Source organism: Balaenoptera musculus, chromosome X (genome assembly GCF_009873245.2).
Source record: "Balaenoptera musculus isolate JJ_BM4_2016_0621 chromosome X, mBalMus1.pri.v3, whole genome shotgun sequence".
NCBI classification, from domain to species: Eukaryota; Metazoa; Chordata; class Mammalia; order Artiodactyla; family Balaenopteridae; genus Balaenoptera; species Balaenoptera musculus.
Window position 1 is genome coordinate 99,962,821 of NC_045806.1, and position 23,796 is coordinate 99,986,616.

At 45.3% G+C, this 23,796-nt stretch overlaps 1 protein-coding gene across 1 annotated transcript in view; it reads right to left on the reverse strand.

Annotated features, from left to right (window-relative positions):
* KIAA1210 (KIAA1210 ortholog) overlaps positions 1-23,796 on the reverse strand; it is a 148,247-nt gene that overhangs the window by 25,874 nt on the left and 98,577 nt on the right. The window contains exons 2-3 of the mRNA XM_036839843.1: positions 15,297-15,384; positions 3,826-3,896 (exon numbers count right to left, since the gene is read on the reverse strand). Of these exons, the coding sequence (XP_036695738.1) occupies positions 3,826-3,853 (28 nt within the window). The 5' untranslated portion in view covers positions 3,854-3,896; positions 15,297-15,384. The remainder of the gene's footprint in view (positions 1-3,825; positions 3,897-15,296; positions 15,385-23,796) is intronic.

Genomic DNA, 23,796 nt, shown 5'->3' on the forward strand with positions numbered 1-23,796 from the left:
CTCTAAAATATACATGATTAGAAGCAGAAGCCAGCACGGGTTGGGGCAATACAAGAAGATGGTAGGGCTGTGTGCTTGGTAATCGTTGCTTAAGTAACTTCAGTTTTGAATGATTTGAGGAATTTCTCATCTACTAGGATGTACCTATATAGATAGGGTCATGGTTAGGATAAACTTGGCAATTCTACCTTGAGATAGACAGAATAAAGAGCAAAGGTACAATAGGAAACATGTTTTCCCAAGCTTCCTTCTTCAATTTTTTAAGGAAAAAAATTAAACTAATTTCTATGATAATAAATTATTTTAAATGATATTTGACCTCACAGAACCACTGTGAGGATTCAACGTGAAAGTGCTGAAAAGTATACAGGATGGAGTAGGCTGGCTCTAAAATAATCTCTATTTTGCTCTCCGGCCTTCTTTCTTAATCTTCCCACCCCCAAAGGATTTCTAAAATCCATGAAATAGTGAGATTTTTATGTAAAATCCTGATTACTATACTATACTAATTACTATAATCAGTTTTTTGCTGGGATGTATTTACCAACTGGACCTCTGGGGAAAATGCCCTTATTTGTAATATTTGTCTACTTCTGTGGTGTAAATCCTCCCATCATGGTCAATTTCAAGCTACTAACATGACATTTAGGGAGAGATGTGCACAGCCTCCCAAGCCAGTGTAAGGTAGCTCCAACACACCACTATTTAACTCCTGCCCAGTGAGGATGAACTGGGCAGTGTCCCCTCACAAACGGGAAGGAGCCTTTGCAGGCACTGCCATTGTTCAAACAGAAGGAATGAGACTTATTGATTCTTGACAGGTGGATCCTCTTCTGGCCTTCTGAAATGAGAACAACTTTCTGCTCAGAGTGTTTGGAAACATAATGATTGTTGCCCTCCTTGCTTTGAAATCCCAGAATGGAAGGGAGGAGGGCAAAGCTAGACGATTTGGAGTTGCAAACCTGCTTCTCACAAACCAGCAAAGACAGAGGGGACAGAATCAGTAGGTGGTAGCTCAGTCTGTGACACAATCTACAAACACTTAATAACTGAATAAAAACACTTCTAATAAACTTTTCAGGCTGTAAAACTGAATGTACCAAACATAGTCATTGTATGAGCAAACCAAATTATGCATTAACACATTTTTATGTTCCTAAATTAACCAAACGACTAGTGACTATAGAACTGGAAAAGGTGTTAAAAATTAAGTATGCATATATTCCAATGTTTCCCTAGTCTTCCATTTTTGCTCGGCAGAAACAACTTATTTTCCCACGAGGATTTAAAATACCTTAAGCAATGCATGCTTCTTTCAACTCTGGCCACTAGGAGGCAAAGAATGTTTCCTTTCCTCCCTCGGGGGTAGCTCTGGGTATAGTGGTGGTATAGCTTTGTTGGTAGGGAGTTGGGGAGACACCAAGAGGTGGGTGGGCTGCCCATGGATCTGGGGCAGTGACTTGAAAACTGGACATAGCCTTACTAAGCAACCCATTGCCAGACATCCAGTTCAGCTGCAAGAGTCCAAGTCTTCAGCCTGCTCTGGCTTAGGAGAGCTCTCCACCCCCAACAGCATCAGACCCCGTGTATGGAGACCCTGGGAGTGAGATACAAAGCTGGGAACTGTCCACGTGCTATGTTACTTTCGAAACCCTAATGGAATCCGAGACACTTGCCATATATTCACTGGTGTAAATTGGCCTTTCAAACTTTCTTTTGCAAAGGGGTGCCTTTAAATTGCCAGCAGCTGGGGCTTCCCTGGTGGCGCAGTGGTTGAGAGTCCGCCTGCCAATGCAGGGGACACGGGTTCGAGCCCTAGTCCGGGAAGATCCCACATGCCATGGAGCAACTAAGCCCGTGCACCACAACTACTGAGCCTGTGCTCTGGAGCCCACGAGCCACAACTACAGAAGCCCTCGTGCCACAACTACTGAAGCCCGCGCGCCTAGAGCCCGTGCTCTGCAACAAGAGAAGCCACCGCAATGAGAAGCCCTCGCACCGCAACGAAGAGTAGCCCCCCTGCTCACCGCAACTAGAGAAAGACCGTGTGCAGCAACGAAGACCCAACGCAGCCAAAAATAAATAGATAAATAAATAAATAAATTTATTTATTTTTAAAATAAAATTGCCAGCACCTGAGCCCTGTGTGGGCTGGTTTCCAAAGTTGCTGAAAGTGTAAAGGTAGATAGACCTAGACAGCAGGTTTGGGTCAAAACCCACATTTGTATCCAGCAATGTCTATGGAGGTCATCTATACACTGGGTAGCTTATGCCACCACAAGGCACAGCAGTGGTGGTCAGTGAGCTAACAGCTGTTTGGACTTCTCCTGTAACAAAGCCATTGACTTCCCTGTCCAAGCCCAAGGACTACATATTCCCAAACAGGCAGTAGCTTTCAACATCCTCATCCACCGAGGGCCTGCAGTGCATCACATACCAGAAAACAGCCCATGGAAGCAGTCCTCTCCCCTACCCCCAGACAAGAACACACTTAAATCCAATGAAGAGATCATTGCTTTGGGTTGTATATTTGCTTATTTACCATGCACACAGGCAGCCCTTCTGGGTTGAACTTGAGCTTTCAAAATGCATCGCGCATAATGGTGACCTTGTTCTCTTGTGTTGCTGCTTGGAAAGAAGACTCCTCTAACCAGCCTTTCTTCCCTTCAACCTCCCAACAGCACCTTATTCTCTGGCTGGCAATGACTAATACTAAACATGTACCCAAATGCTTGGTCTCTGTAAGAAAAACATCTTGGGAACAGAGAAAGGGCATTTCCTTACCTCCACTCTTTATCAAGATGCAGCGCATTGACATCTTTTTTTCTAGGCACCTGTCTAGCTCATATCCAAAAAGATAGATCAGTTCATTTGGCAGTTGGGGTTGCCTTGGTGAGGAGGCCTATCATTCATTTATTTATTCGTTCATTCATTACAAACTTTTGAGTGTCTAATCACTCTCCCTGAGACCCAATACTGAACAATGGTGACACAGAGATGAAGCACCAAGCCCTGCCCTCAAGGATCCATGCACCATGTTCAGATTCCCCAACTCACATCATTAGTGAAGTCAGGCCTCCGGGAAGCCACAAGAAGGTTCCCCTCTCTCTGTCCTTCCAGACCAAGTCTTCTGCACCACACTAAGAAAACTCAGCAAACATTGAAGAACAACCCAGTGAACTGTTAAATTCAGTTCTGCCTTTAAATTCAATGGCTCCTCTTATGTCTTATGGTTCCTCCCCTTCCCCCCACCTTTTTTCAGTGTCAATAAAGCTTATCATTGTTTAGTGACCTTTGCCTCTCTATTACCCCACTCATGGTCGCCTATCATTCACAGGTGGCACCATAATTTATGCAATGGATAGGTTTTGCGAAAGAAATTTTTGTAAATTGATTCCCATTTAACAGAAGCCTATGGTGGCTTCTTCGTTACTATCCCCCCTTTACTCCTCAAATTACAAATTTATCTGTTGGTTAAGTCTGGATTATTATCTACAGCAAAACCTCAGTTGAATCTCTCAGGTCCTGGCCTGCTCTGATTCTTTTTTTTTCTGATTAAGCAGAAATACTTCGCCTGCCTCAGTAAATGGAACCTGCTAACCATCCCCAAAGAAGATTGCAGGGCCTAGACAAAACTCTTTTGACTATCAGAGTTTGAGATGAAAGAGAAGAGATTAGAAGATGGAAAACTAAATATGGACTGAGTCTAGTGTCATTAGAAATTTGATATGAACTTGTTTTCTTGTGACTTGATTCTTTTTTCTAGGGGTTAAACACATTAAACAAATCTAGTTCTAGTTATCAGGATTTTATTGGGTTACTTACCTTCATCACTGGCCTCCAGAACTTCCATACTGCCAGAAATTTCACTTAGTGATTCAGCTATAGTTCAATCACTAAAATAAAATATAGAGCAAAAAACAAAAAATCATTTACTATCTAGGATATAATACAATCATTTTACCCTACTCCTTATCCTCCAGTTAGATTCTTAAACTATGCAAGAAAAGATATACAAAGGGAATTGCCATTAGAGAGAATTATTCTTCCTTAAAAAAGACAATGATTCCACATATATGAAATGTCCAGGATAGGCAGACACATAGACACAGAAAGTGCCTTGCTTAGGGCTAGAGGGACGAGGGTGATTTTTTGAGTGATAGAGGACAGGGTCTCCTTGCTGATGACAGTGTTCTAAAATTAATTGTGGTGATGGTTGCACAACTCTGTGACTATATTAAAAAGCATTGAATTGTACACTTTAAATGGGTGAATTGAATAATATGTGAATTGTAGCTCAATAAAGCTGTTACCAAAATATAAAAGACAAATGTACAAAACCTGATCTATTGCTTTGTGTTGGGGCCCATTACATTTGGAGGCCTGTTACTATTCATGGGTGTGCCCAGGCAGACAAAATTGTATTGATAAGCCGTAAAGAAAAAAATTGAGATATTTGACTACATAAAAATTTTAAACTTTTGGCCAAAAAGAGTAAAGAGTCTACAAAAGAATAACAAATGAGGAAGCAATACTTACAACAAATATAGATAAAGGTGCCAATTTTCTTAATTTGTCAAGAGTGCATGTAAATCAATAAATGACCAGCAACTGGATATAAAATGGGGCAAAGGATACAACAGGAAGTTTATAGAAAAAGAAATACATAAAGAAAAGCTCAGTCCTACTCATAATTAAAGAAATGTAAATCAAAGTATCAAGTTAACATGTTTACCTATCAGATTGTCCAAAAGTTTTAATTTTGATGATATTCCATGCTGACAAGGATGAGAAAAATGGACACGCTCATACATTATGAAGCGTAAATTGCTCTCTGAAGAACAATTTCACAGTATCAAAAGTTAAAAATACACATACCGGGCTTCCCTGGTGGCGCAGTGGTTGAGAGTCTGCCTGCCAATGCAGGGGACACGGGTTCGAGCCCTGGTCTGGGAAGATCCCACATGCCACGGAGCAACTAAGCCCGTGAGCCACAACTACTGAGCCTGCGCGTCTGGAGCCTGTGCTCCGCAACAAGAGAGGCCACGATAGAGAGAGGCCCGCGCACCGCGATGAAGAGTGGCCCCCGCTTGCTGCAACTAGAGAAAGCCCTCGCACAGAAACGAAGACCCAACACAGCCATAAATAAATAAAAATTAAAAAAAAATACACATACCTTTTGATCCAGTAGCATCACCACTAGAACTTCACCCTGTAGCTGTACTCACACTTGTACACAAAAATATATATGCAACAGACAGTTCTGGGTGTACTCTGATGATTTTGCAAATATGTTCCTATAAAAGGGTTTCATCTTCAAGAAATTCATGGAAAAGACTCTGACAAGTACAGGTTTCTGGTAACTGACTGTACTGCTGAACTGAATGAATAAGCATTTTCAGAACTCTAATGAAAAACTGATGAACTCATAAAAGTGCTAACAAAAGATCAAGATGAAAAAAAAATTAATTACATGGGACTGAGTGAACTGATGAGGATGAGTATAATTTTTGTGACTTTCTGTCTGAATTTAAAAAAAAAAAAAATCCCACAAGGACTCAGAGGCAAAGAATATACAAATCAATTTTCACTGCAAAGTAAAGGAGCTGTTACAGTGGAGGATTACTGGACTGAATGTCAATATTATGACATAGTATGAGTGTGTTTCATGTTTGGTAATTGCAATCATTGTTGCTTTTGTTGTGGTCATCCATGTACAATGCTTGGTGTCAGTCTATTTATGTCTTGTAAAAATAAAATACAGTGTGTGTGTGTGTGAATAAAAAAAAAAAAAAAAAAAAAAGAAAAAAAAAAAAAAAATATGCAAGAATTTCTATCACAGCATTGTTCTAAGCAGCCCAAAGTGGGAAACAACCAAAGTGACCATCAAAAGGATAATCCTCCCATGACTCTGATTCTATATCACGGGAGAATTGTCTGTCCCTGGGCTCCTTTCCATTAGTGCAGATAATCAATTGAGAGCCTGCTGTGCACTTTCAGTCTAGCCTTCTAGCCAGGGAAGCATGTCAGTTGATAATCAAACCTTTATAAATCAATGCTGACATTTCTGATGGGAGTCTGTGGGTGGACGGGAGGGGGGAGCTGATGAGCAGGCCCAGAGAAAGGAGCAAGAGCGCTGCGGAGAGGCCAGCAGAGACTGCCCTCATCATAGCTCGCCTTGGGGTCTGGACGTGACTGACTCAAGTACCATCAAGTTGGATTAAGTAGATTCCGGAGGCCCCTCCCTACACTACATCTGTCCTGCTCCCAGAAACAGTCAAGCCGCCATTGCTGTTTCATGGATGGGCTCCAGGCCCATCCCGTGCTGCCCTCTAGCCGTTAAGCCCCTGATGCTTCTCTGGAGCTAGAGAGGGGTGACCACAGGCTCTGAGGTTAAGGTGAATTTGAGAGGTCACTCACTGAGAGTGACTGAGGCCTTGGAAAGCAAAAGCTTCCAAACCACAGGGAGAGCCGACAGGGTCCTGGTGTCAAGATGGCTTGAGACCCTCTCACTGAGAAGTCCTATGGTTCCCCACAGTGTATGTTCTTGCTCGCTGCAATGAGTAATAAACCTAGCTTGTTCAACAGCAGGTGTGTTGCAGGTGGGCTTTGGCTGAAAGGTATTGACACTTTATTCAAGTCACTCAAACTCTATGAGCCAATATCATAATTCTACCTGAAGATGACAACCCCAGGCCCACACAATGCTCACTAATTACCACACACACATATACACACACATACACAAGTTCCATCTGGAGATCTGGACAGAGCAAAGGGGTAGGGGAATTCAGAAGGCCCTCAGAAATTCAGCAGGAGGACAGGAGAATTCCTTGGACCAGGAACAATTCACATCACTGGTGAGTCCCTAGGCCATCTTAATAAACATGGCAGCACCCCAGCCCCTGCCACTAAGAAAGGCTTCTTAGACACTGGGGAAATAAACTACCTCTGAACTTTAGAGAAGCCCGTGGAAAAGGAGCCCATTTTCCAAAATGCCAGGCCACAGCAGGCTAACATTGCCCCTGACCCACCACTGTCAGGGGCAGAAGAAGAAAGGGGAATGATAACCAAAGAGAAAAATATGAAAGACAAAGGCAGAACAAAGAAAGAGGGCATCATGGCAGCATCTGCATCCCTGGAGCGCTAATAGAATCATTGGATCTAACTAACTTTTGAATTTAAACTGTCTCAAATTCTTTCTGGCATACTTACCTTGTATCCCTGACTGCAGGCCCTGAGGACAGTAGAACCATCGGCTGAGCTATCTCCTCTTCCAAACCAACCAACCAACGACCACAACAAAACATATAAACCTCCCCGTGATTCGAAATCCTCTTCCTGTTACCACCCATTTCTCTGCCTCTCTTTAAAGCCAAACTCTGAAAGGTTATCTATACTTACTACCTTTATGTCTTCACTTCTTATTCTTCTGCACTCTCTCCAGCTGGCCTTCCAAATCCAACTGCTTCCAAACTGCTCCACTAAATCTGCTCTCGTTCCATCCACCCATCTGTTACTTGACCTCCCAGCAGCGTGTGACACTCCCTCTTTTTTGAATAATTTTATCACTTGCCTTTCTGAACATCACATTCCCTTCATTTTCCTCCTACCTCACTGGCTGTTCCTTCTCAACCTCCCTTGCTGTACCTTTCTCCTCTCCCTGTTTTTGAAATGTTGTAGCATCCGAGGGCTCTACCCTTGGCCCTTTTCTTTATCTACAGTCATTTCATAGACCAGCGCCGTTAAACAGAAATGTTAATGTGAACCACAATTGCAAGCCACATAGGTAATTTTAAATTTTCTAGTAGCCACGTTCAAAAAAGCAAAAAGAAACAGGTGAAGTTACTTTTAATAATATATTTTACTTAACTCAGTAGAACCAAAATATTATCATTTCAACATGTAATCATTATAAAAATAATATCAATGAGATATTCTATGTTCTTTTTTTCATACTAAGTCTTTGAAATCTGGTTTGTATTTTTCACATATAGCACATTTCAATTCGGACTTAGCCACGTTTCAACTGCTCAGTAGTCACATGGGGCTAGGGACTACCATATTCTAGATGATCTCATTCACACCTTATGAATACTATCTAGACACTGAACTCCAAAATTTCTATGTCTAGACTGGATCTCATCCCTGAACTCCATATTCCTATAACCAACTGTCTATCCAACATCTCCACCTAACGGTGCATATCGGCCGATTGGGTCCCCTCACACTCACTCCCCCTGGGTTTTATGTGCTCTGGCCCCATGCCCATGCCCCCCGACTGACCACCCATCCTGCTACCCTCCTACTTTCTCCCTGTGCTCCAGCCTCACTGGCCTTCTGGCTAATCCCCAACACAGCCAGCCCCTTTCAATCTCAGGGTCTTTGCATTTGCTGCTCCCCCTGCCCGGAGGGCTCTTCCCCCAGCTAGCTGCATGGCTGCCTCTTTGATAGCATTCAAGTCAGCTCAAAGGGTCCCTCCCAGAGAGGACCTCCATGATCAGCCTAGTTAAGGCGTCTGGTCTCTCTCCATCACATTATCCTTTACTAACATCTTCGTAGCACTCATCGATGTCTGAAATTATATTCTATATTAATTTAGTTACAGCCTCTTATCTGTCTCCTCTACTAGAATGTAAATTCCGTTAGGGCAGGGGCCTTGTCCATTTTGTTCAGCACTGGATCCCCCAGCACCTGGAATGGTACCTGGTACATCTGTCAGGCACTTGCTAAATGTTTGTTCAATGAATGCGTAGATTCAGTGAAAGAAGGAGAAGTAACGTAAGAACCATCTTTGTGGTCAGAAATTTCTTAGAAGTCGAGGCATGCTACAGGACGCAAAGGAAGACCTGTCGTGGCGGGGGGGAAGCTCCTTATTTGCCAGCTGAGCAGGACCTGCCTTCCCTCCCGGCAAGGTGGGCCCCTCTTGTCCTTGTCACAGAGGGCCTACTCCCGGGTGCCCCGGCCACGAGACTCCTGTGTGTGGAGCCCCACTCAGCTGGGCGAGGCCCAGATCCTCCTAGAGGAGGCTTCAGGAACAGACACCACCACTGGCAAAGCTTCTTTCCATCTACCCCAGGCTGACTTATTAACCAGAGCTCTGCTTCCCCAGTATCTCCTCACAGAGGACGAAAGACTGTATTTCTTTCATGTGTCTCATTATGGTTAATATAAGTTTAAAGTGAACTGGTTCCTTAATTATACCAGGGCTCTTTAATAGCGGCCTTGGCGCTGCCTCCAGGCTGGTCTCTATTTTTATTTATGATATTTAGCAAAATGTCACCTCAGTGGTATCTCAAAAAAAAAGTCACAACGCTCTCTCTAAAATACCAATCTGACCATGAGCTTAGACTAGTTCACAGACTTCCCGCTGCCTGCAGGACAAAAGCCAAGTTCTTCACAAAGTTCTCAGCGATCGGGTGCTCCCTGCCCCCCTCCGTTCTCCAGCAGTCCAACCCCACGCGCACCCTCATGGTTTGGTCTCCCAGAATCACCAGTCATTCCCTAAATACACCATGTTCTTTTGCATTCTCTGTGCTCTGCACAGGCTGTTCCCTTAGCCCGGAACCTCGCCTCCCTCAGCTCCACATCCTTGAAATCCTACACATTCTTCAAAATCCAGCTCAAAGGTTACCACCCTTGCCTCACGCTCTCGCCCCTTGTACGTGCCCCTGTCATAGCTGATATCCCCTTGAAGACAGGGACCCCATTTCACGTATCTGGAGATCCCCAGCACCTAGCACGACACCAGGCCCGTGGAAGGTGCTCGCTGTGTGTTTTTATGGATGGATGAATGCAGGAGTTGGGGGAGGGATGCAGTGACAAATAGGCATCAGTGGGGAAATGACCCCCTTTTTTAAACATACAGGGACAACCTAAGACACACTTGCGGCAAAAGACCCCTCTGCATGAAGTCCCATGAAAAAGCTGGCAAGCCGTGTAAGGAAAGAGGAAATAATGTACGTTTTTATCCAGTAAAGGATGAGGGGCCTCCAGAACCACTTCCAAAGAGCATCAAGTCCTGTAATAATGGTCATCAGGAAGTCTGGCCCAGCTGCGACATAAAGTTGCATTATCAGTCATTATTTAAATGCTTGCTTGCTCTCTCTAGGCCAACCTCAGGGGCTTAAGCCTCAGAACTGCCTTTTCCTTCTCAAACTGACTGAAGAGCTGAACAAGGGCTCTAGGGGGAAAAAAAGAGAGAGGAAAACAAGGAAAAAGGCCTGTCTTCCAAGGTTGTTGAAATTTTTTAACCACAGCCTGGTTCAGATTCAAGGATTCAGAAGACTTCGCTTGACAGATTTTCTGCCTTCCCAGAGTGGGGAATGCTAATGAGAAGCAGCTGGCCTAATTTTTTAAAAAATCTGATAGGATGAAATGTTTTTCATAGAGTCTGTGGTAGGCAGGTGGCCCCCAAGGTTGTTGCCTCCCTGGTTTGTATGCCCTGTAAATCCCCTCCCCTTGAGAACACTGTGGAGGTTCCTTAAAAACTAAAAATAGAGCTACCATACGACCCAGCAATCCCACTACTGGGCATATACCCTGAGAACACCATAATTCAGAAAGTGTCATGTACCACAGTGCTCATTGCAGCTCTATTTACAATAGCCAGGACATGGAAGCAACCTACGTGTCCATTGACAGATGAATGGATAAAGAAGATGCGGCACATATATGCAATGGAATATTACTCAGCCATAAAAAGAAACAAAATTGAGTTATTGGTAGTAAGGCAGATGGACCTAAAGTCTGTCATACAGAGTGAAGTAAGTCAGAAAGAGAAAAATACCGTATGCTAACACATATATATGGAATCTAAAAAACAAAAAAAGAAATGGTTCTGAAGAACCTAGGGGCAGGACAGGAATAAAGACGCAGACATAGAGAATGGACTTGAGGACACAGGGAGGGGGAAGGGTAAGCTGGGACGAAGTGAGAGAGTGACATCGACTTATATATACTACCAAATATAAAATAGATAGCTGGTGGGAAGCAGCCGCATAGCACAGGGAGATCGGCTCGGCACTTTGTGACCACCAAGAGGGGTGGGATAGGGAGGGTGGGAGGGAGACGCAAGAGGGAGGAGATATGGGGATACATGTATACATATAGCTGATTCACTTTGTTATAAAGCAGAAACTAACACACCATTGTAAAGCAATTATACTCCAATAAAGATGTTAAGAAAAAATAAAAATAAAAGGGCTCTGGTTTTGCCTCCAGTTCTGCCTTCCCTTCCTCCTCATTGTACCTCACCCCTAGAGTAAACCAGGAGAAGCGCAGAAAGACCCAACTCATGCCACCCCTAACCCCTTAGATCTTCTGCTGGGGGCGGGGGTTAGTAATGCAGAGAACTTGACCTCAAAGGTTCTTTCTGCCATCTCCTTAGCGGCCTCAGAGCCTTGTTGATGGGGAGTTCTATTCTGTCTTGTCAATCCACATAGCCTCTAATTGAAAGCTCTGCTCTTTCACAGTCAGGGGCAATTCATATTACACAATTAATACAATGAATGAAATTGCTGAGTCCTAACTCTGTGCCAGCCTGGCACTGTGAAAATGGTTTTCCATGCATTATCTCATTGAATCTCACAAGAGCCCTATGAGGTAGGCTTTGTTATTTCGTTTTTATTATTTTCAGCCCCATTTCCCAGATGAGGAAAGCGAGTCTCACTGAAATTAGGTAATCTGGACAAGGCCATACAAGTAATAGAGCTGGGACTCAAATCCAGTTCTGGAGGATTTCAGAGCCCATGATTTGACCACTACACTCTGCTCCCTCCTTACTTGGCAAAATCTGATAAGTATTAAATGACCACTCACTCCTACCCCGAAGAATCTCATGTATTAGCCCATTCCAGGACTTGAAAGCAGGATAACTGGCCAGGTCATTATCAGCCCCTAATATCTTTGCCAAAGATTTGTTGGTCATTTTAACAATAGAGAGTCCTGCTAAAAATGGCTCACTGGACACATATACTGTGATGAGAGATCACACAATATTAAGAGGGGATAGGTCTGTAGCATGGGTGGCCAGGCTGAAGTGGGGTACCAGCAAGGGGCGTGAGAAGCATGGGGACCCTGAGAGACTCAAGGAAGAGCCAGAATTGAGTTGAGGGGCCCTGAGGATAGATGTCACAGCTTTAAGTGCATGTTGGATGCCAAGAGCTCTAGACCCAAACTCTCCGCCAGCTCTCAAGTCCATCCCAAGCAGAGTATGTCTGAGACTTTTTATTTTATCCTGTATTTGTTGTGGCTGCTGTTATCACTGCTCCCAGCAGTCAACAAGCCATCAGTTGGGGGTGGGGGAAAAATCTCCAAGGAGGGAAAAAGGGCAAAAGAAGAAGAAAAGAGGTTGGTGGTGCTGAGGCAGGCTGTGACTTCTACGTGGCTGGTTAGATTCTGGCGGGAGATGCAGGGGAGATAAAGGAGGAAGAGAACTCAGTCACAAGAATGTGCCCCCCTTTCTGTTTGAATTAAAAAAAAAATCCCGCAAGGACTCAGAGGCAAAAAATATACACATCAATTTTCACTGCAAAGTAAAGGAGCTGTTACAGTGGAGGATTACTGGACTGAATGTCAATATTATGACATAGTATGAGTGTGTTTCGTGTTTGGTAATTGCAATCATTGTTGCTTTTGTTGTGGTCATCCATTTACAATGCTTGGTGTCAGTCTATTTACCTCTTGTAAAAATAAAATACAGTGTGTGTGTAAAAAAAAATAATAATAATTCCTTATGATGCAAAAAAAAAAGAACGTGCCCCCAGCCCAAGCTGAACTATCTACTATCTGTGACTTTCGTGAAGCCAACTTGTACCTTTGGGGTTTTATCTAAGGGAGGGGGCTGGAGAGGCAGTCGCCTCATGGCTATGATGAATAGCCTTTGGTCTCCCGGTTCCAGGCTGAAATAGAGAGAGGTCTCAGAGTGAACTGTGTCACCCCAGGGAGGGAATGGGCAGGAGGAAAGGTGTGCCGCTGTCGCCTAGGGGCCCAGGCCCGTGGAAATAAACATGCCTCCAAGAATCTGAGAGCCCTGGCCAATCTCAGTCAAGGTCATATTTAGGGGTCTTTAAATCCTCAGATTTCCTTAGCCCTTAACCCCACAGACAGCCCTGCCACAAGGCAAAGAAGCAGCTGTTTATCTGGGGCTGCAGGGAGAGTTTTCCAAAGGTTCTCTGGTCCCCAGATCTCCCCCTTTCTCCATGGCCTAAAATACCCACCATTAGAATTAGGACCATTAGAGTTAGAACCCACCATTAGAACCAGACAGCAAAGTCAGAATATTATTTCCCAGGGCCTCTCTCTTTGCACCCCAAAATCTTCATGTAGACCTACTATATACTCAGTCTTGTTTTGGGGGCCATGGAGACAATGACAAAATAAAACAGTTAACATTTACTGGGCATTTAATATGTGCAGACACTGAAGTGTTTTGCATACACCGTCTCATTTAATCCTCAGAGCAATCCTGTGCGGTAGGTACTATTTATTCTCACTCCTCCCCCATTTGGTAGATGAGGAAACTGAAAGGCTAAGTAACTGCCCGGGGTCACATGCAAGTACATGGTGAGGGCAGGATTTAAACTGAGGTAGTTTGACTCCAGAGCCCATTAAGTGCTATGCTAAAACAACCCACTCCCTGATGACGAAGAAAAAAATACACATGAAAAATTGAGAGTGGTGCTTGATTGGGAATCAGAAGGCCTGGGTCCTGATTGTGCCCTTCCTACAGATAGATTATCCTTGTGGCCTTGCCCCAGACATAGCTCCTCGCTGGGCCTCAGTTCCTGCATTTGTGTTCTTTTGTTGTTGTTGTTGTTGCTGTTGTTTTTTGGCCACACTGTGTGGCTTGTGGGATCTTAGTTCCCCGACCAGGGATCGAACCCACGCCCCCTGTACTGCTAGCGTGAAGTCTTAACCACTGGACCACTGGGGAAGTCCAGTTCCTGCATTTGTAAAATGAGGAGGTGAGAGAAACTTGTCATGTGTTCTCTTAGGATATTTTAGGACAAGTATTCATTTTAAGATGAGGACTCAAAGGCTAAACTCTTGGGCACTGACTCCATATAGGAGGGGTCTGCAGGGCCCAAGAGTCGTGGCACAGGAAGCCAGAGTGTGTGTTGCACGCATGCGTGTGGTACAGGGGAGCGGGAGGCAGAAATGAGGCAGAGGGCCAAGGTTAAGCTGGAGAAGTGTGTCCAAAACATATCACCAAGCCGAGCTGGGCAGGGTGTAGCAAAGCAGGGCTAGAACGCTGAGATCTGGCTGTAAATGAGGTCAAGGAAGAGGGGAGGGAGGGTGAGAGTGAAGGGGAGCCTCAGATGGGAGGACTGGGGGATGGAGGCAGCACGGCCACAGGAGGTTCTGGAGGGCGCTTGTGTTGGCGGCTCCATTCAAAGCAAAAGGGACTGGAAGGGACCTCTCGGTGTAGGCTGCAGTCATAATGAAAGGCCTGGGAGGAGAAGCCCACCTTCAGAAGGGCCATTTGCTAGGCAGAAGAGTTTGACAGCTTGCGGCCGGAAGCACTGAGTGCCAGCATAGGTGAGCTGGGGATGAGGGCAGAAAGGGCAGGTGACAGCTACAAACGCTGAGTGACCAGGAAGAGCCTGAGGACCCTGGCCCGGAGCGATGTGCTTGGGGCACTGAGGCTTGGGTGGTATATCTGGCTCACCTACACCCCTTTGGCCCGAGGTCCAGTCTGCTCTCACACCTGACTCTCATGCCTCTTTGGTCCAGTGCCTGCAAGAGAAGCCAGAAGCTTCTGGAGAAATACTGACAAGCCACAGGAAGGAGATTCCAGGACAAGGGACACCAGATAGCAGTGGACTGGAAAATGGAGTGTCCCAGGGCCTGGGGCTAGACAGGACACCAAGAGGGTGGAGAAAGAGGGACCCCCTAAAAGAGGGCCCACAGCTGGGCCAGGCTAGATGGCAGCTGGTAGGGGAGGAGAGAAAGGCCCAGATTGCCCAGGGCAGAAAGGAGATTGCTGGTTCCCTCCGGTGTTCACTGCGGGCCGCAGAAGCAGAGGGGATCCCCACGCACAGCACTCAGGGCAACCTCACACTCATTCCCTCATTCGGCTGCCGTCACTCCCGGCAGGGAAGAAGTCAGTGATGTGTGCAAGGCTCTTCCCACCCGGGTGACCACCTCATAGGAAAAGAAAAGTGGCAGTGAGACCCAGGAAGGAAGAAAGCTACCAGGCTTCCTTCAACTTTAAGGTGTAAGAATCCCTAGTCAGAATGGCCTGGGGACAAAAAAAGCCACCCTGGGAGCAGTGCCCGGGGGGTGGTGCTTACGTGGCGGTGCGAGGTGGCCGGCCCCTTCCCACGCTGGACACTGCTCTGTGGTCCACTTGAGAGTGAGAGGGAAGCACGGAGCCAGCATCTGAGGAATACATGAGATAATGCATGAAAAATAGCACAGCACCTGGTACAAAGTAAGTGCTCAAGAAATAGTGGGGGTGGGGGGGAGGGATAAATTAGGAGATAGGGATTAACAGAAACACACTATTATGTATAAAATAGATAAACAACAAGGACCTGTTGTATAGCACAGGGAACTATATCCAGTATCTTGTAAAAACCTACAATCGAAAAGAATCTGAGGGACCTCCCTGGCGGTCCAGTGGTTAAGACTCCGTGCTTCCAATGCAGGGGGCACGGGTTCGATCCCTGGTCAGGGAGCTAAGATCCCACAAGCTGCGAGGCGTGGCCAAAAATAAATAAATAAAAATTTTTAAAAAAGAATCTGAAAAAGAATACATCTCTATATATCTATAGATATCTGAATCACTCTGCTGTACACCTGAACTAACACAACTTTGTAAATCAACTATATTTCAATTTAAAAAAAGAAAAGAAATAGCAGGGTTTTTAAAACTACTAGTACAGATATGGACAATGGTGCGAGAAATGGGTTCGAGGAGAAAGGCTGTAAGTCACCAGCCTGCGTGACAATCACTGATTCCAGGGACCTCACCCCCAGGGATTCTGATTCTTCCATTGGGACGGGGCCCAGAGATCTGCATGTTCCGTAAGTTCCTGGGTGATGCTGAGGTACAGAGTTCAAACACCCCGCTTTAAGGAGACCCTGCTATAAATCATGTTGGCTACTGGGCCTGGCTGGAACAGAAAAGCTGAAATGGGAGCCATAAGAAATGGATGTGGTGGTGAAGAAAAAGCAACTCGAATGACATCTAGAGAGAACTGTGGCCGCAAAGGAAGGCATTTTGTTTTTCTAATGAACGTCTCTAAGACTTGAACCTCCAATGAGTCCTAGAGCAGCTGATGGAGAGTTGACACCCCAGCCCTGCTATGAATTAGCTGTGAGGCCTCGGGCACACTGAGTCCTCTCTCTGGGCTGCAGTTTCCTCACCTAAGAAGTAAGGGATTGGGCTGGACTTGGATCTAGGGGTCCTGTTAGCCCAGGCATTCCAGGATCCTATGATTCATAGAGACAATCAATCAAAGTTCCCAGTTCATCCCTAGAGAAGCCAGATTTTGAAGAGGCCCCCTATAAGCCTTGCTTGAGTTGGCCATCAGGGGACCAGCCTTCAGAAGCCTGTTGATATTTTCAGAAAACGCTCCTACTTTTAGCTTGTTTAGAAACCTAAGCTATTTTTCCCATTTAAAAAAATGCACAGGGTCACAGGAGATTTGATTTAAAATTCACCATTCATTTTTTCTTCACCTTTGAAAGAAATTTTTTAAAGTTTTTTTTTTCAAATCAGGAGTTCATCCCTATCAGAGAATTAATATCTCATCTCAGAGTTTCCTTCAATTCTGAATAAGCAAACATAGGCCATTTCTACATGAAATAAGGTCTTCAGGTCATTGACATTTGGCTTCGGAAACCACAGGCACAGAAGGAACAAACACTCTTCACAAGTAAAAGTAAAATTATGTCCTTCAAAGACTGAAGATGAAGGTTTAGTGGGGATTTTTTTTCCATCTCATTCCCTTAAAGGGCTTCTAAAGACCCCCTCCAAGTATCACAAATGAATAGTGAACTAGTCCGGAAACCTCTGTTCATACGTTTTACGCAAACCCAGGAGAGTAGACTTTTCCTGCCTTACCTACTGGGCTCTGCTCAAAATGTGAACAGGCAGATATGCCTGGGTTCCCAGGACCCTTTCTGTTCCCTAACCTCCGTGGGGCTCAGAAGAGTCTCCCTCTGACTTACTTTCCTCTCCATTCTTCCAGAACAGTTGGGCTTATGGAAAGGGGAGATCTGGATGCAATAAGGAAGGGGAAGTAACCATGACCCACAGCTTACAGGATGGGCTGGTCCCTGGGTCATGAGGCCCCCGGGATAGGCATAATGACCTTGTCGATGTGAAAATGTAACATGACTTTATCAGTCTTTAGTAGAATCTTTTCTGAAACACAGTGCCTACCATTTGTTGCTTTTTTCCTATCCATATCTAGACTTTCCCATGTCTGTATCTCTTCTTTTTCTTATCTAGACTTTCCCATGTCTGTATCTCTTCTTTTTCTTTTTTCTTGTTTCCATTCCTCATTTTGAACATCTACTGTATATGCTATAGTAGATAACTGAATTGTATTGTTATAATGTGTTGTATTCATAACAAGGAATATAGTTCCAAATGTTCAAATAAGATGAGTACACTGTTTTATGTTTCAACTTTTTAAAAAATTCAAGCAAGTTGCTTTAACAATATGGGGCCCTTTGTTTATTTTTTCCCATTTAGCCTTGGCCCCAGTAGATAACACCCTTCCCCTCCCTATCAGGCTCTGAGTTCTTTGAGGGTTAGAACATCAGACTAATAAGGATCCCGACAAGCTGTGTGACCTTGGACAAGTCATATAATTTGTTCATACCTCAGTTTCTTTATCCACAAAATGAACCTGTCTGGGGACAGAACTGGGGGGATGGAGGGAGTAGGTGGGATGAAGGAGGTATGGATGTCACAGTATCATGTCTTTTTGTGCAGTGTTCTTGAGTCTCTGATCCAGTAGTTTCTGATCCAGTAGTTCCTTTGTCACAGAAAGAGAAATATGGCACCTTGACCTTCTGAGGAGGAAGCATGATGTAGTTGCAAAAGGATTAGGCTACAGAGTGGGGCAAATCTAGGTGTGAATCCTGGCTCTTGTCAATGACTAGCCTGTGATCTTGGGCAAATCACTGAACTGTTCAGAAATGAAATTTCCTCATCTGTCTAGTGGGGCTAAGAGTACCTTCAGCATAAGCTAACTGTGAGGACTCATTCACTTAATAACTGTTTGTTGAGCACCTACTATGTGCTGAGAAGGAATCAGAATAGTGCTCAAAAAAGAGAAGCGCCCACTCTCACAGACAGTTTGGTGAACTAACTCACATAAAGCTCTTGGCATGAGGCGTAGCACATAGTAAGCTCTCGATACGTGGTAGCTACCATCATTGTTACCCTCCCTTCTCCACGGGAAGGCTGTCCTTCCCCTGGTGTTAATGACCTATGTCCCCCTTTGTCTTCATTGGTTTCCCAAAAGCAGGGGATAAGACTCCCTGTGTTATCCACACTCTCTCCAGCAGCCAGCCCTCTGGAGACCAGCAGTGTTGTCAAATGGCTCTGTGCACTGGGGTCTGGGGCCTGGGGCTGTGTGAAGACAAAGCCAACTGCATCCAGCTTGTGTCCTTTGCTCGTTAGCTGTCACTGGGTCAAGCGGCCACAGATATGGCTTGAGTTTAAATTCCAAATGCCTGGAAAACCCACTGTCCCCAGAAAGCCTCTCTCTGGGCACACAGAGCATGGTGACTTCTCTCAGGGGAACTCCTGAGCCCAGGCGAGGCTGTTCAGGCTCCTCATTTACACTGTATCGTGACTAACTCAGAGCCCTGTGCTTTAGCCTTCATCCTAGTCCGTCCCTAAACAGTTCAGACTGCTCTTCCGGACAAGGTAGTAGCACAGCAAGAAGAATCCTTTCCCCCTTTCCTCTTCTCAAGAAAGATCTAAACAGTTCTCCCAGGCCACCAGCAGAAAACTCTCATTTTCCTTTTCCCTCTCAGAAGAACAAAGACGGGATTATGACTCATTAGTTGGTTCAAAGTTGTTCTTTTTTTATCAACATTAGGCGGCAAGGGAACTCACATTCACTAAGGGCAACCTATGTGCCTGTCAGTTACCTGATTGAATCCTTGTGACAACCCTGTGAGGTAGGAGTCATTCTCTCCATTTTACAGATGAGACAACTGAGGCCCAGGAAGGCTCTGGCAGTCACCCATGGCCACACAGCTAGTAAGTAGCATTGTGAGGATTCAAGCCCATGTCTGACTCCAAAGCCCCATGCTCATTTCTCTATATGGTGCCAAATACGTTCAGCAATTGTACGTGTGTATCTCTCAGGCCAGACACTATGCCGGGTGGCTGTGCCCTGGGGCAGCGTGGCCTTCGATAGCACACCGTAAGCTGCTGTGAGGTGCCGTCTTCTCTCCTTTTGGGCCAGATGCCTTGCTCCTTCATTAGCAGCCTGGGGGCCAGGCTGGTCCATACACTGCTCTGGTTTCCCAACCCCAAACGCCAAACTTCCACGTATCCTTAAAGTGGTACCTGGGCTCTCCCGCCACATTACTGGCTGAGTGTCAGACTGAGGAAGGCCTGACATTGTGAAGAGCTCCGAACTTCTGCTGCTCTCCAATACAACCTCCCCGATTCAGGCGCTCCCATTCTGAACTTAAGATGGTTCTACCAAGGCAGAACTTTTGCACCGAATGTAAACAAAAGCACACTTGTGAGCAAACTTATAACATAAACCTTATACTTATAGACGGCCCTGTGCTCTTCAAAGAACTTCCACATCCATTTGACCGTCCAGACAATTCTGTGACATAAACAGGGAAGTGACATTGTTATTTTTATTATTCCCATTTTACAGATAAGAAAACCAAGGCCCCAAAAAGGCATGGGGACACATCTATGGTAATGCTGTGAGAGCTGACTGTTAGGGCTCTGCTTCTGAAGTGACCTTTAAATAATACCCCAGGGGAGGACCCATTTGTAAGCCCTGCAGAAGCCCTATTTACATGATGACAATTACTATATTAATCATAAATCTCTGGCAATAATTACTAACATCTCTCAGACTCTTACTGTGCTGGGCACTGCACTACATGCTTCAGTTCTCATGCATTATTTCTCAGTGGATACCATAATCCTTCGAGGACTAGGTCCCATTATTATCCCCATTTTACAGCTGAGGAAACTGGGGCTCAGAAGGCTTAGAGGAACATACACAAGGCCACAAAGCTAGGAAGTGGTAGACAGGGGACCCAAGCCCAGGACTCTCTGATCCCTGAACCACACTCCACTAGACTACAGCGCCTCTAAAGCTGAGTCCAATATGGAAGCCACTAGCCACATGGGGTTATTTAACTTTAAACTCATTAAAGTGAAATAAAATTAAAATCTCAGTTCCTCGGTCACATTGGCTGCACCACATTTGCTCAATAGCCACACGTGGCTAGTGGCTATAGCATTGGACAGCACAGATAGAGGACATTTCCATCACCACAGAAACTTCTATTGGAGAGTGCTGCTCTAAACACTTAAGGGCGGGCCTCCCCAGACTTCTACTTTGGTAAAATGTTATTCACTGAAGGCAGGGTTTCTCAATCCTGACACTGTTGACATTTGGTGCCAGTAGCACACCTTCCCCCTAGTCTTGATGACTGGACAAGTCTTCAGATATTGCCAACCATCCCCTGGGGGAGCCAAACTGCTCCCCACACCTCTGCTAAGAACCTCTGGGTTAAGGTTAGCGTATGTATTTGAAGAATCAAATGGCAAATCTTATCATTACCTTACCTTAGCCTCCTGAAGACAAGCCATTTCACTGACACTCATTTTTTTCTAGTGAATCACAGTCTATACAGTAATTTGCAGTGAATGAGTGGGTTTAAAAGCTATTGAAGATTTCATGAAAGAGTAAGACCATTTAACGCAGCAGGATGAGCGTGAAGATGCCAAGAAGGGATCACTGCAATGTACTGTATGATTAGTTCCTCCAATTTGCTCTCCATTAACCATAACTATGAAATTGCCAAGGAAGGATAAGAAATGAATTGGTTTAAAAAGCTAAAGGAATGTCAGCGTAGAAAATCAATGAGGAAACCACAGGAGCAATCACATCACATACTGCATTTTGGCTACCAATTTCCAGAAATAACAAAATATTGTGCTATTTGAGAAACTGGTGAAAGAATCCCCCAAATGCTAAAGTTGACCCAACAGAATATGGGCTTTCAAGGGATTCAAAAGAAACTAGTGTAAACATTCCCATACAAAATGCTGAAATTTTGGTTACTGATGAAATAATATACTTTTCCACATTTTTCGTACATTCCCAAGGAAGCTAAAGCTCCTTTCAACAAATGGAACACTCCTTAGAAAGCTGCTAAAGACCAAATGGAATTTGTCAACCGCATCTTCAGAGAAATCTCTGAACGCTTTTATAATCATTCCCTCCTAAATGAAGTTTCACAAAGAATTAAATATTTTAATGATGTTATAGTCAAAGGAGACAAAGTTTTGGTAAACCGGTAAATATGGCAAGTAGTTTATTCAAGAACTTTCCAGAGAGCCGGCTTTCTCCCCACCTCCCCAGCAGAGGGTGAGGCTGGGGGCCTAGGGCGGCACCTCCTGAGTAGGCACCTGCCACCCCATGGCTCCCTTATCACGCTCATGAATGGACAGGGCCTCAGACAGATGCCACAGGGTGAATGCAGGTTAGCAAAATGCAATAGCCAGTCTGGGCCCCTTGCCAGGGGAGCTGGAGTTAATAGCTTTTCTTCTAAAACTAGAAGAAGCAAAAAAAAAAAAAAAAAAAAAAAAGGAAGAAGGGAAGGAGAGAAGGATGCAAAGTGCCACAGGGATCTCTAATGACCACATTAAACACTCTTAATAACAGTAAGGAGTGGAGGTTGGGTCTGCGCTGGCAGGCTGAGGGGCTGCAGCTACGTGCACATTTCTGGTGCTTTCTGCTAGTTCATATTTGCCTGCCCCAGCTGGAAGGTCAAATGCAGCCAGGCTTCAGGTTCATCATAGCTCCCCGGATGCAGGTCGGCCTCGGGTTCAGGAGAACAGATTGCAGGTGGGAGGGGAGATAGCCCTGAAACCGTCAGCCACTGGAAGGACGTGGGGGTAGGTCTCCTCCCGCATCTGGGTGCCAGGGGGCTACCCAGGGCCAAGAAAGAATGCATGGGCCCCCTGACTACCAACAACTGGAATTCAGAAAAAGTCAACCTGTGTGCCCTCTAATCTCAAATAGCAGCCTGCACTGCTTTGGGGGGCATCAGGGAAGTTTTGCAGCCAAGGGGAGAAGACTGGCACATCAATTACAATAGTTCTTCCCTGGTTGGGGGTCAGGGGCTTGTGGCAGAAGCGCTCAGCCTCAGCTTCCTGCATCCTGCTCTTAGAGTAGAAGAAGCTGGCCAGCATGATGTGAGGGACCCACCAACCTGCAAACTCCCCCTGATGACCCCCGAGCATCAGAGTGACACAAATGCATCCAGGTCATATCGAAATGCACATCGTCTGGAGTAATCCATCCAGGCCCACTAACCTAGCATCCATCGGCCAGTCTGGCCAAGAGCTAGCCCCTGGGCCACAGGATGGCAATGTGTTAGCCAAGGGGAGTCCACAACCTGGGACACCAGAGGCTGGGAGAGGAGGGCAAGATTCAGGCCCAGAGCACCCAGAGAGGGAAGGGGCTGAAATGGGAAAGGGTTGTGACAGGACAGACTGAGGTTGCCAAAACCAAAGCTGCCCTAGCTCACTATTTTGCCTCGGGCTGAATCGACATCTGCAGCAGCCCACTGAGGGGCCACTGTATCCCATGATGCATGCTTTTCGTCCTTCGCTCAGGGGATGATTTTTCCTCTTCCCCAGGCTGTACAGCTCTACACCGGAAGACGGGGTACCAAGGACTCTAATCTTACATTTGTCATTGACTGTGTGACCCAAGGAGAATCACTTAACATCTTTGGGGTCCGGTTTCCTCACCCTTAAAAATGAAGACATTTTCACCCATCCCACCATTACAGGATCTTGTCTGGTTAAGACAGTTCTTGGGCTTTTCCTCCATCTCCTCACGTACTTGTACAAAATGGTCTCGCATAACTCAAGAAGCCTACTATCTTCTCCCTTCTACCAATACACGTATTAATTGATCCCTTGATAATTTGCCTGTCACCTGCTGTCATTCTATGTCTATGAAAAGAACAGAACTTAACAGCTAGTTATCTTAAGCAAGAGCTATATCTAACAAGAGCTAGTTCCGAATTTAAACACCAAAACCGGTACCCTAGCAACTCACTTGGTTACAGTGAGGGGCTAGTGGCATGGAGTCAAGCCTATAAGGATATGGATGCCTCTGAACATATTTCCGCCGCTGGCCAAACAGCTCCAACTCATATCATAAATGTAGCTACCTGTATATAAAATCTAGAATGCAACTGTGATGTGCAGAGGAAACTGTGAACCAATACTGTGTTTCCACCCAAATTCAACTTTCAAAGCCTACTGGGCTTCCTTGAAAGGGTGCAACTCTCCTGAGGTGGCCAAGCTGTGATTCTAGGAAACCCCCCTCGGGGGGGGGGGGTGTTGAGGGGATAGAGGGTGGCAGGAAACCCAAGGCTCACAGGGGGAGCAGTGAATGTTCCAGCAGCCCAATTTCCCTCCTGGTCTTCCTCTCCCACTACCCCCTCGAAAAAGCTCAGAGAAGGGACCCTAACGCCACATCAAATAACTGGAAGACTGCATATTGTACAGGTTGGAACAAATTTCAAAAATGAAGACAACTC